General features: G+C 38.7%; 1 protein-coding gene across 3 annotated transcripts in view; it reads right to left on the bottom strand.

The window, feature by feature from the left end:
- LOC143935931 (mucin-5AC-like) overlaps positions 1–20,134 on the bottom strand; it is a 251,510-nt gene that overhangs the window by 104,250 nt on the left and 127,126 nt on the right. For all 3 annotated transcript variants that reach the window (XM_077460154.1, XM_077460146.1, XM_077460163.1), the window contains 5 exons: positions 14,608–14,657; positions 7,172–7,263; positions 5,179–5,330; positions 3,880–4,018; positions 2,867–2,977 (listed from right to left, as the gene is read on the bottom strand). In XM_077460154.1, coding sequence (XP_077316280.1) covers positions 2,867–2,977; positions 3,880–4,018; positions 5,179–5,330; positions 7,172–7,263; positions 14,608–14,657 — 544 coding nt within the window. The remainder of the gene's footprint in view (positions 1–2,866; positions 2,978–3,879; positions 4,019–5,178; positions 5,331–7,171; positions 7,264–14,607; positions 14,658–20,134) is intronic.

Below are 20,134 nucleotides of genomic sequence, written 5' to 3'. Positions count from 1 at the left end.
CATCAACATGGGGACATGGTGCTTTGAGGAGTCACAGACCCCCAAAGCATCCTCCCCATGTTGAGGGCATGTGGCCTGGTATGGTTTGGGGAGGCGCTCTCTCGTCCCCCCCTCTTTTCCTTCGGCCTGCCAGGTTGCATGCTCGGATAAAGGGTCTGGTATGGATTTTTGGGGGGAACTCCACGTCATTTTTTTTTTTTTATTTCACACAGGGTTCTCCTTAATATCCATACCAGACCTGAAGGGCCTGGTAATTGAATTTGAGGGGACCCCCACACATTTTTTTTTTATCAATGACTTTCAACGACTGTTTTCTGTATTATCGGGAGCCGTCAATTCATTATAGCCGCGAGTACTTTTAAATTACTTTTTTTCCTTCAGAAATGACACTTTGTGCAGGGACAGTTGTAAGCACGGGAAACAAGTGCTACTTTACAGGCATACTATACACACCCCCTAGGTATGCAATTTAAAGGAATATTACACTTTTATTGTTTCACTTTAAGCATTATTAAAATCAAGGCCGTTTCTAAAACTTTTTTTTTAATTGATACATGTCCCAGGTCCCCAAACACTTTTTATGAAATAACTTGCATATAATCCTTTAAAATTAGCACTTTAGATTTTTCATGTTCGAGTCCCATAGACTTTAACAGTGTTCGGATGTTCGAACAAATTTATTGCCTGTTCGCATGTTCTGATGCGAACCGAACTCGGGGGTGTTCGGCTCATCCCTACTCCACATACACATTTGTATGAACACAAATACATACATTAAGGGCACCTATGCACAAAATTGTTCATTGTGATACACATGCTACATATTGTCATGCACAGTGGAGTGGGAGTAATAAGTCTAGGCCCATAATTCATTGTTAACTCCAAATTGATGACCCCCAGGTGGTTTTAAAATATTGAGTATTACATTTTTTGTTGTTTTTTGGGCTCACACAATTTAAAGCCTTGACATATTGGGTACCTATTTACTTGGTGGAATCTCAGCTTTGATATTTTACTAAAAGATTGAGTAATATATTGTGTTTTTGCCCTAATATTAACTTTATTGTATTTTTTATTGAAATGTTGTGTTTCATAAATGCACTAATATTGTGACATAAAAATTGGATCTACCACTATTTTATTCTCTAATGTGTTTTCTTTCATAAAATATAAAATGTTTGGGGATTTACCTAATAATCATAAGGCCTAAAATTATTTTTTAACATGTGTGCAAAAGCAAAGAACAGCTCTAGCAGTGAAAGGTATAAAGGCCCTTTGTTGACTGGGCTCATCTAAATATTATTATTATTATTATTATTATTATTATTATTATTATTATTATTATTATTATTATAATACACAATTTATATAGCTCAAACAGTTAACCCAGAACTTTACAATGTAGAGTAGGGACAGGACAATTACAGTACATTTCAATACAGAAGGGACAGGAGGGCCCTGCTCGTAGAGCTTGCATTCTAAAGGGAGGGGGTGGTGGTACAAAAGGTAATAGCTGTGGGGAATTATTTGATGGGGGTGGCTCAGGTACAGTTCTTAGGTGGGTGTGGGATAGGCTTCCCTGAATAAATTAGTTTTCAGGGATCTCCTAAAGGTGGACAGGTTAAGGGCTGATCGGACATACCTGGGCAGGGAGTTCCAGAGGATGGGAGAGGCTCTGGAGAAGTCCTGAAGTCGAGCATGGGAGAAGGTAAAAAGGGAGCTAGAGAGAAGGAGGTCCTGGAAGGAGCAGAAGGGACAATTTGGACAATATCTGCAGATGAGGTTGGTGATGTACTTTGGGCGATGTTGTGCATGGCCTTGTATGTTGTGGTTAGTATTTTGAATTTTATATGGTGGGTTAAGGGAAGCCAGTGAAGGGATTGGCAGAGAGGAGCAAAAGTCATTGATCGGTTAGTGAGGTGTATTAGTCAGCAGCAGCATTCATAATAGATTGAAAGGGGAACAGCCTGCGTAAGGGTAGGCAATTAAGGAGAGAGTTGCAGTAGTCGAGGTGAGAAATAACCAAGGAGTGAATAAGTTGCTTTGTGGTGTCATTAGTCATTAAAGGTCTAATCCTGAAGATGTAGCAGAGGTTAAGGTGGCAAGATTTAGCCAGTGATTGGATGTGGAGGCTGAAGGAGAGGTCAGAGTCAAGAATTACACCCAACACCCTGGCATGTGTGGAGGGACCAATGGTTCTGTTGATCTTTATGGTAAACTCATGGGGGGGGGGGGGGGACCGGGAAGGAGAAAATATAACTAGCTCAGTTTTAGAAAGATTAAGCTTGAGAAATTGGTGTGACGTCCATAACGATATATCATTCAGTAAGTTTGAGATCTGTGAGGAGATCGAGGGGGTGAGTTGAGGAATGGAGAGCTGGATCTGGGTGTCATTGGCGTAGAGGTGGCATTGGAAGCCATGAGAGGTTATCAACTGGCCCAAGAAAGAGGTATAGAGAGAGAATAAGAGGAGCCCAAGGACAGAGCCTTGGGGTACCCCAACAGAAAGAGGAAGAGGAGCAGAGGGAGTGGAGTTTGCTGAAGAGGAGCAGGTGGTCAATTGTGTCGAAAGTAGCAGAGAGGTCCAAGAGTATGAATATGGAGTACAGGCCATTGGTTTTAGCACTTAGTAGGTCATTGGTGAGTTTTTAGTAGGGTAGTTTCAGTGGAATGTTGGGGTCAAGGGGTAGGGGTCAAGGAAGATTGTTGTCAGTGAGGTAGCAACTCATTCAGTCATGGACAAGGAGTTTGATGAGCTTGGATGCAAACGGGAGCAGGGAGATGGGTCTTAAGTTAATTTTTTTTTTCTTTCAGTGCATTTTCTTTCACTGCATTCAATGCATTTGTTTTCAATCCAATTACTTACCCCAAAAAAGATCTTGATAGTTTTGGTACATATAGTGCCATTATAGCCACACTGGACATTCTGCATGATAACTCTAAAGGAACTTTGGCTTCTTTCCACGCCACAGTTATCCTTAGGAGGAAAAAGATTTTCAAAATAAATAATGAAGTAGTCACTTCATAATTGATGATTAAACTCTTCACAAGAAGAGCATTTTCTTGAAAGCTAACTTATATAGCAGTCAATATAACTGTATTAATTAAAAACAATAATAATCTGCAATTGGAGATCAATGACCTCATTCAATAAAGACACATTCCTTAGGTAGACTTAGCAACAGATATATTTTTGTTGTGAATACATGTATACAATCTGGAAATCTCGCAGAGATCACTATATCACTGTACTCCCCCTAACAATGTCTTCTTCCAATTTTTTAAACCAGGAAGACAGAGCCATATTTGTTCAGATATCATCTAGGATCAGCATCTAATTCATGGACTAAGATGCTTGCTCAGATATAGCACAATATCAGTCCAACTTGTAAAGTTATTTAAAGGTTCACTTTAAGGGAAGTAAACCCATAGCAACTAATCAGATTCCAGGTTTCAAAAGAATGAATTATTGTTCAAATTTGAATAACACCACAAATCTAAAGGATATTATGAATTAGCTTATTAAATTGTCTAAAAAAAATAGAAGAAAACTGTAAAAAATACTAATCTTACATTGCTGCTTCCTGTAGATGAGGGTAGCATCACTGGGCATTCTCTCAAGATCCCGAGGAGTCCAAACCTCATGGAGAGATCCTCCAGTGCTGCTCAGCTTTTCCAGGATTCTGGCAGAAGGCCCAGTGATGTCACCCTTACTTAGGAGAGATCACCAGAAGATGGAGTCCTAGTGTTTCTTTGAAGAGGTTGTAGGAGAATGTGTTAACAGGATTCAATAACTGTATTAGCAGTTCAGATACAATTGTTATCAAAATAACAAACACCCTTTCATTCTGTATTAAGAAAAAAGCAGAAAATCTTTACCTGAACCAATGTGTATTCACAGGCTCCACTAAAGGTGAAATGTTTGTTATCAAAGGATATGTGATGGCCATCTCCATAAACGGAACAGCTCCCCAGACACTGTTCGTGGGTACACTGCCACTTCCTGTTCTTGCAGGTGCTAAACAAGTGAAGCCGATAAGAGTACCATCAACTTTTGACCAGATACAACTTTGTCATACTTTGCCTTGCTAGATATTATGAAGATGAATGTTGACTTTTTCACTGAAGGTAGTGGACAATGCTGACTTTTTATTAGTGGGACAAGTCTTATTTGATTGTTATTTTTTATTTATTTATTTATTATAATTATTATTTTTAATAAGTATATGTAATCCTAATAATTGTAACGGAATTCCAAGAGTAATTTTACATATACAGTATACAGACTCCTACACCTGCTTAGCTAGGGTTAAATGCTCATTATGTCCAGAGGGTAGAGGAACAGGCAGGGTTTCTTATCCCATCCTCACTATGGCTGGCTCTGGGGCAGCTCCACTGCCTGTAGGAATATGAAATAAGGTAAGTATTTCTCCTTATTCCGCAACCCCATAACATATTGAGCATTTAACCCCTGCAGTGCAGAGGGTCCACCTGCAAGGGTAAAGTTTTTTTTTCTTCTAATTCCTAATGTTGCATTTAAGTTTGAAGTTTTCCTTAAAATAATATCAGGTGATCCTGCCATGAAGGTTCGTTCTCAGTTACTTCCCGTTATAAGGTGATGCCATCTACCTCTTGTGTTTTTAGGGCATGCGGTGTTCTTGTGGAAACATAGCTTTTGTATTCTAGGACTATTCAATTTGGGATAGGATATGTTAGCCCTTGTACACACGGTCGGAAATTCAGACGGAATGTGTCCAATCGGACCATATTGTCGGACAATCCGACAACATGCTCCGATAGGACATACTCCGATCATGTGTAGCCTACTCCGACGGACAAAGTGCCACGCATGCTCAGATCAAATTCCTAGACCAAAGCTATTGGCTACTAGCCTGAACGTAGTCCCGTCATAATGAAATAACGTCATCAAGTTATGTACAATCGGATTTTCCGACAACTTTGTCCGACCGTGTGTATGCAACAGTTTCGGACAAAATCCGTCTGACAAAATCCAACGGATTTGGTTGTCAGAATGTCCGACCGTGTGTACAAGGGCTTAGTCTGCCATTCCACACACCCTCACTTGTTCAAAAAATTAATTGAGCATTCCATTTAATCAGGGTCGTAGAAAAGGCTGCAATTACAGTAATCTCCATAGACAAAATTAAAATATTGTACCAAGTATTGCAAGCAACAGAGATGGTGGTGCCTGGGCTGTATGCAGCTTCATTGTGGATACATGGACATTGTTCTTCAGGGATACAGTTTCCTAATCCATCAAAAACCAAACCTTTAGGACAAACGCAACCTGAAATGCACTGGGAGCTGTACTGTAGAGGAACAAAAGAGAATTTCATTTAAATCGAGAAAAATAAATATGCTGAAGAGATTATAATAATGATAATAATAATCTATTTAGATTCAGACTGCCATTGCTAACATTCTTCTGAAAGTGCTGGCAGCTGCCACATTTTTTTGTGGTTTCAGTACTCTCTGTGCCACTAAAATGGAACAAGGATACAACAACTGAAGAAAGACTGAGGTCAGAACTCCTGATCTACATACTTGCTCATTAGTTACTTATAAAGTTTGGACAATGGACCTTTATGACAGCCAGGCTACAAGCCTTTTCAGAAGCAGAGGTCAACAAAGGCAGCATACAAATTTCTCTTAGCACTGGTTTGCTTTGTATAAAGGAAAACTCTATTCAGGAAAATAATAATCAATAAGCACACATAATGTACAATTAAGAAAATGCACTGTTGCTGTATGAGCTGCATAACAAACTCATACTGAAAGCTTCAATTTGTAAGTACTTTCCTACCTGTAGAGGGTAAAGCTGGGTTTGTATGCAATGTTTTGCAGCTGGTTGAGCAAAATGAAAAAAAAAAAATGACAGATCCCTGCATCAACACAATTGATGTTGTTAGACCAGTTTCTGTTGAGCAGACAGGAGTACACACATACTGAAAGTTCCTGCTAAACTGGGCTTAAAGCCCCGTACACACGGTACGATTGTTGGCCATCTGAACGCCTGATTTTTGTCAAAAGGGCATGTGCCAGGATCTTGTCTTGCATACTAATGGTACACAATTGTTGTGTCACAAATATGAATGTAGTGACGTACTACCAGGAGTTTCAGCTCTTGAGTGCCACCCTTTGGGCCCCTTCTGCTAATTTCGTGTGCGGTGAGCATTGATTCCGAGCATACATGTTTGTACTTTCGACTTTTGTCTGATGGATTTGTGTACTGGTCATATGAAAATCTGACATCCAACCGTTGTCCGCCGAAAATTTACTAGCTTATCATCCAACATTTGTTGGCGCAAAATTGGACATCAATTGTCAAAAGGAGTGTACTAACAGTGATATTTTAGGACAACAGTCTGTCAACAGACAATCCCCTGCCAACAATTGAACTATGTGTACGTGGCTTAAAGGCCCGAACACACAGTCAGAAAATCTGAAGTTAAATTTCGTCCGATGAACGATCTGGTGATTTTCTGATCGTTAGTATGCTGCTTTTGACAGCCGATTACTAATTTTGGTCAGACAAAAACTGGATGTGCAGGCTCCATAGTTTTTGTCTGATGTGACTACAACGTCCGATTTTGTTTTCATTAGTACGGTTTTCTGCCAAAAAAAAAATCTGAAGAGGAAGACTAGGCATGCTCAGAAATGAAAAAACACATACAAATCAATTCAGCACCTTATGTCACTTCTAACGCTGAATACTGTCATCTGAAATTTTTCTGATTGTGAGTACTGTCGTCACTTTCTATTTGAGACTAGCAATCTGACCGTGTGCTTTAGTCTCTACCTTCTGAATGGAACAGCATGGTGTGTAATTGCTATCATATTGTCTAAATTTGCAAAAGAAAAATGTTGTCTGCAATAGGCATTAGTTCTTGCTATACAAACAAATATACAAAGCAACCATAAGTGAATGACCATTTGAATATGTATGACTAAATATTGTGTTTTGCCATGAGTTCTTTAAATGGATGGAGAATCAAAAGTTGCAAATGGACACCAAAGACCTATGATCAGCAAGTCGAAAAGGTGTAATAAATACTTAATCAAATAATTAATCAATGGTGCAAATAATAAAATCTGCTTTATAAAAAGAATCCAGGAATGTCGTTTGCCTGTCATTGCCATATTTACTTACACAGTCCATGTCTAGTGTGTCACAGCTCTTCTGACACTCCACACCTTTACTTCCCCTGGTGCAATTAAGATAAACCAGTGGAGGAATGCACACTGGAAAAGGAAATAAAAATAATCCATAAGATTATCTTTAACTATTTTGTAACTGGCATGCAAATTGCATTATCAAAATTATCAGAGTTTTTATTAAAATAAATACATAACAAATTAGGCATTATAACAATAAAGTGGAAATCCAGTACACACTTGTTCAGTTTTGGATAGAGTGGTAAGGTATTAGAACTTCTGTAAAGTTTTTATTATTACATTGTTTTTTAGAGATGTGTTTTGGTAGGTTGTAGTGCATCAATTTTGCACCAAGAACAAAAATATTAAAAAAAATGTCCTCTGCACAAGTCATGACTTCTAAGATTTGAACAACTTTTATTTTGATATCAGTTACAGCAGATCTCCCACCACCCATTCAATAACACTTAAAGCATTTGTTAACCCCCACCAAAAAAAAAAAGATCCTGTTCCTTTAAAGCATTTTTACAGCACAGTGCTTCTGCTGTGTCATTTAGCTCCCTCTAACACCTGTAATACATGGCTAATCCTGCCTGGTTTTGCCCTCCCCTGACTTCGATATATCAGGGCTGCTGAGCCCTGTTACCGGAGTCATCCGTACATACCTTCATCATCCGCAGCCTACCCTCTGTCCCCTCTGTGCTCTCTCCCCCTCCCCTCTCTGCCTGTCAGCTTGTGACAGTGCCTGCCCCCTCAACTCCTGCTGCTCAAATAACTTTAACATCTTCATACCATTCCATCTGAGTTCTAAACTTGTGTGCCCCAGTGTGAGTGATTTATATATAAAAAAGTCTGCTATACCTCATTTTACAGCTCTTCTCAGTGATCACATGATCAGCTGGCTCTCTCTCACCTCTCCTTTCCCGAGTGATGTCAGCGGGGGAATCTCGACCCCACCCGCTGCATCAATCAGATGGGGAGAGAAGAAAGCCAGCTGATCATGTGATTGCTGAGAAGTTCTGTGAAATGAGGTATAGCAGGCTTTTTTTTATAAATGACTCACACAGAGACACACAGGATTAGAACACAGAGGGGATGGTATGAAGATGTGGAAGTGGCTTAACAACCACTTTAACGACTTAAGGACCAGCTGCTGCAGTTGCACTGCGGCAGGTTGGCTCTCCTGGGTGAATTGCCATGATGGTACGTTGGCCCCTTTAAGAGCTCTAGGGGCCCGCTGCGCGACGCCGGAGCCGATGCGCGTGGCTGGCGGGCAGCGATCGCTCCAGATAGAGACAGAATAGAGATCTGTCAATGTAAACAGACAGATCTCTGTTCTGTCAGGGGAGGAGAGACAGATCTGCTGTTCCTAATGATTAGGAACAGCAATCCTCCTCTAGGCAGTCCCATCCCCACAGTTAGAATCACTCTCTAGGTAACACATTTAACCCCTTGATCGAACCCCTAGCATTAACCCCTTCCTTACCAGTGACATTTATACAGTAATCAGTGGCTATTTTGATTTTAAATGTCAATAGTCCCAAAAAAAGTGTCAAAGGTGTCCAATCTGTCCACCGCAATGTCGAAGTCCCGCTAAAAATCGCTGATCGTCGCCATTACTGGGAAAAAATATATATTAAAAATGCCATAAATACATACCCTATTTTGTAGACACTATAACTTTTGTACAAACCAATCAGTATACACTTATTGCAATTTTTGTTTACCAAAAATATGAAGAACAATACATATTGGCCTAAACTGATGAAAAAAATTTTTTTTTCTTTAAATTGGGGGATATGTATTGTAGCAATAAGTAAAAAATATTGGTTTCTTTTCAAAATTGTCGGTCTTTTTTTGTTTATAGTGCAAACAATAAAAACCACAGCGGTGATCAAATAACACCAAATACCACCAAAAAAAATCTCTATTGTTGGAAAAAAAATGGGACATCAATTTTATTTGGGTACAATGTTGCATGGCCGCACAATTGTCAGTTAAATTGACGCTGTGCCATATAATGCCTATTCATTAACCACTTGCTTACTGGACACTTAAACCCCCCTCCTGCCCAGACCAATTTTCAGCTTTCAGCACTGATGCACTTTGAATGACAATTGCGCGATCATACAACACTGTACCCAAATTAATTTTTTATCAATTTTTTCCCACAAATAGAGCTTTCTTTTGGTGGTATTTAATTACAGCTGGGAGTTTTATTTTTTGCTAAACAAACAAAAAAAGATGCAAAAAAAAAAGAAAAAATCATGTTTAATAGTTTGTATAAAATTTTGCAAACAGGTCATTTTTCTCCTTCATTGAAATGCGCTGATGAGGCGGCACTGGTGGGCACTGATAGGCTGCACTGGTGGGCACTGATAGGCTGCACTGGTGGGCACCGATAGGCACGGTTAAGGTGGCACTGATAGGCACAGATAAGGAGGTACTGATAGGCACAGATAAGTCGATACTGATGGGCACAGATAAGGCAGCACTGATGGGCACAGATAAGGCGGCACTGATGGGCAAAGATGGGCACAGATAAGATGGCACGGATGGGTGGCACAGATGGGTGGCACGGATAGGTACCACTGATAGATGGGACTGATGGGCACTGATAGGTGGCACTGATAGGTGGCTCTGATAGGTGGCACTGCTGGGCACTGATGGGCGGCACTGATGGGCACTGATGGGCACTGGTAGATGACACTGATGGGCACGGATATGTGGCATATGAGGTGCAGCACTGTTGTTGAGGCAGATTGTGGGCACAGATAGGTGGCACTATGGGCACTGATAGGTGGCACTATGGGCACTGATGGGTGGCACTATGGGCACTAATGGGTGGCACTATGGGCACTAAGGGGTGGTACTGATGGGTGGCACTTTTACTTTAATTAGGTTGCACTGGCAGGGAGCAGGTGGGCACTGATGACTTGGCCGTGATCGGGACTGAAGTCCCTCTTGTGATCGCCTTTTTTTTTTTCTCCTCGCGCTGTCAGTGCGAGGAGGAAAAATAGCCGATTACCGGCTCTGTTGTGATCACATGACTGTCATTGGCTGACAGCTGATCACGTGGTAAGGGGTTGGGATCGACACCTTGCTCCGATCTATGATCAGGGAGTCTCATAGACTCGTTGATCACAGAGCGCGCCGTGGGAGCCCATCAGGGGACACGCAGGCCACTCGTGCACGAGTCCCGGCAAAGCAGGTCCACGCTGTAGCCGTCATTCGGCTATAGCGTGGATCTCAAGCGGTTAAGGGAAAATTCTTCCGGTCCTTGAGTGTTTAAAAGCTAAATTCACCTTTTGTAAAAAAAATAATAAATGCACATCAGGTAAAAATTGGCTTTTATTATTTTATTGGAACACAGTCTGTAAAGCATTGCACCCAGGATCAGCAGATCACGGGTGCAATGCAGAGATCCTACAGACTTTCCGTAAGCCGCTTGTCCATACCGTCCAAATGGGCAAGCAGTTATTGAAAGGCAGGAAGAATCAATGAACTATGAGAGCCCTCACCTGCACCTGGAACTACAAGTCGTCAGCTGAAATTGCTGACAGCACAGGAAACTGTGAATGAATGATGTAGCTGTGTAGGTGGAGCCCAACATGGCCATGCTGTTTTCAAATTGTGACAGAGGGTGCAGGGAGAAGACCCCCTTCCTGCTATCTAAGAGAGGGGAGCACTGGCGGTGGGAGGTGCATAGAAGCATGTTACATGTTACCCTCTATGTATGGGTGTAACATGTAACATGCTCCTATTACCTTAACATAAGGCAGAACCAAACTTACCTCTGTTCCAGAGATGTGATATCTGTGAGCTTCCTCACAGGTCCTGACATCTTTGCTTGGTCTTCTGAGTTCATATTTTTTAGATATCTTGAATGGCTGGCCCAGGACGATTGGACCCCGAGTATGCGATATGATTCATTTGGGCACCATGGTATGCCAAGATTATATTATGAGGTGATAGAAGGCAGGTGACAAAATGTATTACAGGAGACAGTGTATGTCTTTTCCACAATAAAAAGCCTTCCTGCATTTTCTTTTTGCAAATACATTTCTATTTTAACCCAGAAATTAGAGTAGATTTTTGGTCAAACACTAACGACTCTTTAAAATGCTCTCAACACATAAGTGTTAAGAGGGAATATTTAAGAGTAGTTAGGGTATGACTGGAGTTTTACTTAATCTCTTAAAGTCCAATCGAAGTTTCAGTAGTTTAACTACCTCAATACTGGGCACTTTCACTCCCTTAAATCCCAGACCAATTTTCAGCTTTTCGTGCTCTCTCAATTTTAATGACAATTACTCTACACAGTACCCAAATTAGAATTTTAACATTTTGTTCACACAAATAGAGCTTTCTTTTTGTGATATTTATTCACCACTGGGATATTTTTTATTTTTTTGCAATATAATCAAACAAAAAAGTGGAAAAATTTTTAAAAAAACAATATTTTCTAAATTCTGTTTTAAAAGAAATCCAATAAAATCAAATTTTGTCATAAATTTAGGCCAGAATGTATTCTGCTACATGTCTTTGGTAAAGAAAATCCAGATAAGTGTATGAAAATAGGTTTGTATGAAAGTTATAGAGTCTACAAGTTAGGCTATGTATCATTGAAAATTGATCAATCCTGATGTACTGATGGCCTATCTCATTTCTTGAGGCCCTAAAATGTCAGGACAGTGCATATACACCCAAAGATGACAGTTCAAGCTATTTAGTAAGAGGGATAGTGAGTTTTTTAAGTTACATTTTTTGCCCACAATAGTTTGGAAAATTAAGATTTTTTTTCACCCACACAATTGTCATATAAGTTATTTCTCGCACATGGCATAGATAAACTTGCAATTACACTCCCAAAATATATTCTGCTACTCCTCCGAGTATGGCGCTACCACATGTGTGAGACTTTTTCACAGCGTGGCCACATACAGAGGCCCAACATGCCGGAAGCACCATCGGATGTTCTAGGAGCATAATTTACACATTTAGCTTCCTGAGTACCTATCACACTTTTGAAGGCCCTGGAGCAACAGGACAATATAAACGCACACAAAATGACCCCGTTTTGGAAAGAAAACACCCCAGTGTATATTCTACGAGGTATAATGAATCTTTTGAACATGTAATTTTTTTCCACAAGTTTTTGGAAAATGTGGAAAGAAAATGAAAACTTATTTTTTTTACACAAAGTTGTCAATTTCTAAGATTTTTCTAACACATCACATGTACATAGCAAAAATTACACCCCAAAGTATATTCTGCTACTCCTCCTGAGTGTGGTGATACCACATGTGTGAGACTTTTACACAGCCTGACCACATACAGAGGACGGCCCAACATCCAAGTAGCTCCCCCAGGCGTTCTAAAGACATAAATTACACGTTTCATTTCCTGAGTACCTATCACATTTTTGAGAGCCATGGAGCACCAGGACAATGAAATTAGATGTGGCAGATGATCACAGACAGATGTGGAATGTGATCATGGGCAGATGATCACAGACAGATGTCGCAGATGCTCACAGACAGATGTGCCAGATGATCACAGACAGATGTGGCAGATGATTATGAACAAATGTGGCAGATGATCACAGACAGATGTGACAGATGATCATAGACAGACGTGGCAGATGATCATGGACATATGATCACAGACAGATGTTGCAGATGATCACAGACAGATGTGCCAGATGATCATGGAAAGATGTGGTAGATGATCACAGACAGATGTGCGCAGATGATCACAGACAGATGTGCCAGATGAACATGGACAGATGTTGCAGATGATCACAGAGAGATGTGCCAGATGATCAGGGAAAGGCGTGGCAGATGATCACAGACAGATGTGTGCCAGATGTGGCATATGATCATGGACAGATGTTCACAGACAGTTGTGCCAGACGATCACGGACAGATGTGGCAGATGATCACATACAGATGTGCACTAAATGTGCGCAGATGATCATGGACAGATGTGCACCAGGTAATCACGGACAGATGTATGCAGATGATCACAGACAAATGTGCGCAGATGATCACAGACAGATGTGTGCCAGATGTTTACGGAGAGATGTGGCAGATGATCACGAACAGATGTGTCATATAATCACGGCCAGATGATCACGGCCAGATGTTTGGGACAGATGTTGCAGATGTTCAGCAGGACAGATGTTTACTGGGACAGATGTGGGGCGGGTGTATGACCGGTGTTTTTTCATTGTGTTGGGGACACTGTTTGGGAACACTAGCTGGGAGATCAGTGTGTAAAAAGCTGTAAAAAACAGCTCATACACACTTATCCCCAGCTCGCAACACAGATCCACTCTCCTCCTCTCTGACAGGCTCTGTGTGATTGGACACAGCTGTCATGTGATCCGGAGGGCCAATCACAGAGTCCTCCTGGCGATCAGCGTTGCCATGTCTGTAGGAGACACAGGCACATCAGGATTAGACTTCTACTCCTTGTAATGTCACCAGGCTGTATTTACATCACATGATGGCAGTGATTAGACACAGACATCATGTGATCAGGAGGGAAAAATCACAGAGTCCTCCTGCCGATCAGAAATGCGGAATTTCCAGGGGTATGAGCACATCAGGATCGCGCAGCCCACTTCTTCTGAAGGATGTTCAGGAACATCCACTCAGAAGAACAAAAGGCCCACCCCGCCGTTTATATGCAGTGGTCGAATGGGAAGCAGTTATATATGCTGAATACATGGCACGTGTTCCTTCTTTAATTGAGTTGGTGGTAGAGATGGACTATATTGTGAGGACAGAGTCTCTTTTGGCATATGAATTCGGAAACATATGGACAATATGAACAAACATGGTTCTCTTGGAAATAATTTAAGGAATCATCAGAAATGTGAAATCTTATCTGTGGACAACTGTAGGGCCTGAATTGGTCCTAAGTTGCCTTACGTGGAGCAGCATCTGGTTGTTTACCCGTCTGTAATATATTTTATGTATATATACAATTGTTATTCAATAAATATAGCTTGAACACTAAATAAGCTGAATACAATGTATGGTAATGAGTTCTTACAGTTGAGAACACTTTAGAAATCAACCACAACCTGAGCAGAAAAGCCTTTTCCCTGCCAGCATGCTGGAGGAATGAATTCTTGTTCTCTATGTGGAAGAAATGTTCCCTCTGCAGAGGTCCAACATACACCATGCTGACCTAAATCTCTGCAAAGCTCATGCTCAGTGCTTATTAGAGAGAATTAACTCTGATTTAGCGATGGTAAAAATGTAAGCTGTACTGTTTTTTTCAGCACACACCAACACAGCACATTGGTATGAATTGAAGCCATAGTAAATAAGGCAATGTAACTGTCCTTGCATTTAGATTTCATTGGACAACACAGCCCAACATTTGTGAAAAAACAAGGAGCATGTAATATAGAATTACCTGTTTTTTTTACTTCACCCATACAGTTTAGCTGGCCTTTTTCACATGTGCTGTAGGAAAAAAAAAACACACATTTCAGTTATTATTATTTATTTATTATTAAAACCTAAATTAAATATTGGTCACAAAATGTACAAGATCTACATGTCTTCATTAAAAAGCGAGACCTCTCCTGTAGGGGCGGACTGACCATTGGGCCACTCGGGCACTGCCCGAGGGCCCCATGCCACTAGGGGGCCCCATCAGGTTGCCAGGCTCAGTAAAACCAGGGACAGTATGTAAAAATGTGTGTTTTTTTTTTACATCTGTCTCTGAAATGTCCCTTGCCAACATCCTTTTGGTCTAAAAATCCTGAGATTATAGCTGCCCCACCTCTCCAGTACCTTTTCAGCCAATAGAAACATGTCTGTGTATACCGTGTGATTGTATACTGTGTGTGTGTGTTTGTTTATACTGTGTGGCCCCATAATCTCTGATTGCCTGGGGGCCCCATAATCTCCTATTGCCCGGGGGCCCCATGAGTTGTCAGTCCACCCCTGCTCTCCTGTCAAACTCCCTCAATGGATACTTCTTTGTTTTCCGACAACACATTCGGTTATCCTGAAAGCCTGGATATCATCTTCCACTCCCTCAAATGTCACAATTAAAAAGAAGCTGAAAAGTCTCCTATATATTGAAAAACTAGATACCATTATCCATAAATCTGGGCCTACCAAACGTTTCTTCAGTAGCTGGAAGTCATTCATGGAACATTCTCTTTGGAGCTCAGAAATCCATTTTTTTATGAAATCGTTTCAATATACAGAATGGTATATCAAGACAAACCTTACTAACTTTCCCAGCAGACTGAACTTACCTGAATATAATGTACCAGTCTCACCTCTTCCCTCTCCCCCACCCTGAAGGTGTTCTATCTGATGCCAACACATACTTATACATGTACTGCCTTTTACCATGTCCCCTCTATGTAGGCAGAGTACCCTATCATATGTGCTACTTAACCTCCCTGGCGGTACGATTATTTCGGATTTTAGGTGATGAAAGTGGTACATTTATGTTGCTTGGAAATTTGGCGTTTTATATTGTAGTCCTGTAATTCTTAGGAATAACTCTCTTAAATCTGTTCAAACCAGAGTCTAGCAGACATCCCGGGTATGATAAAGTTTGAAAAATGAAATCCTAAATTACAATATAATAAATAACTATAAATAATTATACCAAATAATATTCTAACAATAATAAAAATTATTCAATAATGTAATCAAATCAAAAACACTGAAATTTGCTTAGTTGCAGAATTGCCACTATCATTACTTTTTAATATTTGATGACGGATCTCCCCACAAATCGCTATCGCTCAATTCTGCGAGTGATTCCAATTTATTATCGCTGTTTTCTAGCTGGTCTAAAATCATTTTTGATGTAAAGGGACAGTTTTGGTTGCTATGGACAATCTCCAGTTTCCAGGCATAAAGAACAGTTTTTATAAGATAAAACTGCATGCAGGACACTGGACAGACAACTAGGGACAAAGGGGATGTGAAATGATTACATACAGCAATGTTATCTGTAAGATTACATTATACTGTATGTATACTGTGTGTGTTTCACTTTTTGAATTTGGCGCCGATCTCTGTCCCAGTGCGTCGCAATGCTCACAGGGAACGGAGCTCGGCTCCGTGATAGATCGAGCAGAGGACGAGCCGCTCGCACAACGGGTGGACATCACTGGATCCAAGGTAGAAGGTAAGTAAACCTCCTCCTGCATCCAGCGATGCGGTCCCGAGTCTGGCTCGGGGTTACCGCTTTTTGGTATAAAACTTCCACACCGAGCCAGACTCGGGAATACTGCCAGGGGGGTTAATAGACCTCCGCATATTACAGTTCCTGCCTTGATTTATGTATGCGGCCATCTATTGCCTTAGGTTCTTCCCATGTAGATGCAAAATGTATGTTATGTTCTGTAATTACACCTTTTTCTCCAAAAAAAAACAAAAAACTACAGATCTAAAATTAAGACAATATTGGGAAGAGCTCTTAAACTGCAAAAATGTATAAAAAGCAAACAAATCTGATAGGTTTCTCATTTGATAGCAGTAAAGTGTAATTTGGTTGGTTACTATGGATTTCTAAAATTTTTAGATACCTACGTTTATTTGTTATGTTTTCAAATATTTTATTTATATAATATTTTTATTATTCTCTGCATTCTTGGTATGTGTTTATTACCATGTACTACCCCGGAGACCCCTACTACCTCTCATTTCTTTCTTCCCTATCTATTTTTTCTCCTAAGATTACTTTTTCTTTAATCTTCTTTCTCTCTTCTACTTTTCCCCCCTATTCTCTCTCTTCTCTTTCAATTTACGCTTTATATATTATATATAATAATGGTTATCATTATACTAACTGTAGATATTTCCAATATGTAGTATACGATTTTAGATTCTATAATAATTTTTTTTTTTTTATTATTTAAAATCTATACTCTTGATAATAATTAAGACCTTTTTTTTTTTTTTTTTTTATCTGAGGTCATCGTACATGAACCTGGTCTAAGTTGGTTTTATCCTTTCTTATACAATGTATGTCAATATTTTGAGTAGTTAGATCCAAAAACTAAAAACTAAAACAAAACTAGCTAAACTACTTTTAGTTTATGTTGGAACTACAACTCAATATTATTACCATATATGTGGTCTTTTCTTTTGCTGCCACCTTATGTATATTATTTGTTAAAAATTCAATAAACACATTTTCCAAGAATACAATTTTGCTTGAAGTTAAACTATTAAAAAAAAAAAAAAAATAAAAAAAAAAAACACAAGCTTGGTTGTTTTACTCAAGATGGTCATGGCTAGAAATTCTGGGAGGGATTTCAAAGTGATTTCTCAAAAAAAAAATAAAGCATGGCGACATGGATGGAAGGGGGAGCTTTCTTTGAATTTTAAAAATGAAATAAATAGTGTTTTCGTTTGTGGTGCTCAGATACACTTAAGTTCCACTTTAGGAAATTTCTGACCTTAGTCTATTTTCACACCAAAACTGTGGCAAAACCATTTGCACAAAATTTGGCCCTGGTTCACTTGTATGAGGCTCTATGTGCCACAGGGGAGTGGGCACAGCAGCCCATTCATTAAAATGTGTTGCTGCGCCTGCCTTTTCTGCATTGAAAAGGTTCTTGCCGCATGTGATTTCTGTGTGCGGGAAACCATAACGCGTTTTTTAGGGCATGGGTGTGCCATTTTCTTCTTGCATTTTCTGTGCAGGACCACATTATGTGTGCAGCTGCATGGGAGTGCAGGAATGCACGGAATTTACCTGCACCCGCATATGTGTGAATGTAGCCTAAATCTACAACTAAAGGCTCCTGTATGGCGGTATGAACAAATACCAAAGTTGTGTAATTCACAAACCTCCTAAAGTAAACCAAAAACTTCCTTTACCTTCCCTGACCGAGCCAAATCCTCCTTCATCTGTTTTTTTCACAACCTGCCCCCCTCCAGACACTGCAGATCACAGTGGGAGGGCTTCAGGAACAGAGGAAATGTTGTCAATCCAAAGGGAAGTGGGCAGAACTTGACATGTGCAGTTCATTTTGTTACGAATTGAAATTCGGACAAATTTTCTATGTATCCGAATTTCTGAATCACGATTATTCCGAATTTAAATGAATCCAAAATAATGAAAAAAAAAATCTAATTCAAATCAATTTCGAAAACTTTTCGCATACTTTTCGAAATACTTTTCGAATTCGAAAATTTTTCGAAATCGAATAGTTTTCAAATATAAATACTTTTCGAATTCGAATAGTGTTTTTTTTTTAAATTTGAATGGTTTTCAAGTAGTTTTTGAATTTCCAAAGAGAATAAAACAGAACAGAAAATAATGGAATATAATATAATAGAGTAAAACAGCACAAAATACAATATAAAATAAAAGAACAGAATAAGCTTGAATATAATAGAAGCAAATAGAATGGAATAGAACAACATAGAAAGAATATAACCATCTTCTGAAATTCAAATTTCAAATAGAATACATTTGAATTTGAATACATAAGAAAATAATAGAATAGAAAAAAAGAATAGAATAGAATAGAAAAGAAAAAGAATAAAAAAAACAAATAGAATAGAAAGAATATAACCATTTCCCAAAATTCAAAAAAAAATCAATTCGAATTTGTATAGAATAGAAAAGAATAGCTTGGAATAGAATAGAAAATAAAAGAAAAGTAAAGAAAAAACAACAGAATAGAATACAATAACATAATAGAAATAATATAACAATCTTCCGAAATTCAAACAAAATAGAACAAATAAATAGAAAAAAAAATACAATTAAAAAAAACAAAAGAATAGACCATAAGAGAATAGAAAAGAAAAGCATTTTAAACAACAATATAATAGAATAGAAAGAATATAATCATTTCCCAAAATTCAAATAGAATCAATTAGAATTTTAATAGAATAGAAAAAAATAGATTAAAATAGAATACAACAAAAAACAACAGAATAGAATAAAAATTATATAAACATCTTACAAAATTTGTATAAAAAAAAAATACATTTGAATAGAAAAGAATAGACAACAATAGAATTTAATAGACTAGAAAGAATATAACCATTTCCCAAAATTCAAATATAATCAATTTGGATTTGAATAGAATAGAAAAAAAATTGATTAGAATAGGAAGATGGTTATATTCATTCTATTCTGTTCAGTTTTTTTTCTATACTATAGTGTTCTTTTCTATTTTATTCAAATTGATTCTATTGATTCAATTTGAATTTTGGAATATGGTTATATTATTTCTATTCCATTTTATTCTATTTATTTTTGTTATTCAATTCTTTATTATTCTATTCAAATTTTAGAAGATGGTTATTTTTTTTTCTATTTAATTCTATTCTTTTTTTATTCTATTCCTTTCTATTCTATTCTATCCCTTTCTATTCTTTTATTTTATTTTCTATCCTTGTTTGTTCTGTTTTACTCTATTATATTCTATTCTTTTATTTTCTGTTATATTGGAAAACTATTCAAATCGATTCCAATATGAATAAACAAAACAAATTCTGAAAATAAATTAAATGGATTAAAGTGTTTGTTAACCCCCCCAAAAAAATGTATATCCTGGTCCCTTAAAGGAGATTACACAGCACAGTGCTCTAAACTGTAAAAAAAAAAAAAAAAAAAAAAACTGAACTTGCCACTTTCTGTATGCCCTCTCTTAAAAGACCATCAGAATGAGCTACCCAACCATCCCTGTCTGTGACTAAAGCCCCCCCCCCCCTCTTTCTCCTGCCTCTGAGTGAGTACACTAAGGCAAATCAGGGTTCTCAGAACACCCCTTACATCGGAGTTCTCCTTTACACCAGAGGCCACAGTGTTTCCCCTTACATCAGAGTCTTCTTCATACATCAGAGTTCTCGTGTTCCCTCTTAAATCAGGGTTCCCAGAGCATCCCTTATGTTAGAGTCCCCAGAGATCTCCCTTACATCAGAGTCTGCAGAGTCCCTCCTTA

The sequence above is a fragment of the Lithobates pipiens genome, unplaced genomic scaffold, assembly GCF_037356315.1.
Source record: "Lithobates pipiens isolate NorthernLeopardFrog02 unplaced genomic scaffold, aLitPip1_a1.2 Scaffold_10, whole genome shotgun sequence".
NCBI classification, from domain to species: Eukaryota; Metazoa; Chordata; class Amphibia; order Anura; family Ranidae; genus Lithobates; species Lithobates pipiens.
Note: the sequence above shows the minus strand (reverse complement) of the source record. Positions and strands in the feature narration are given on the sequence as shown.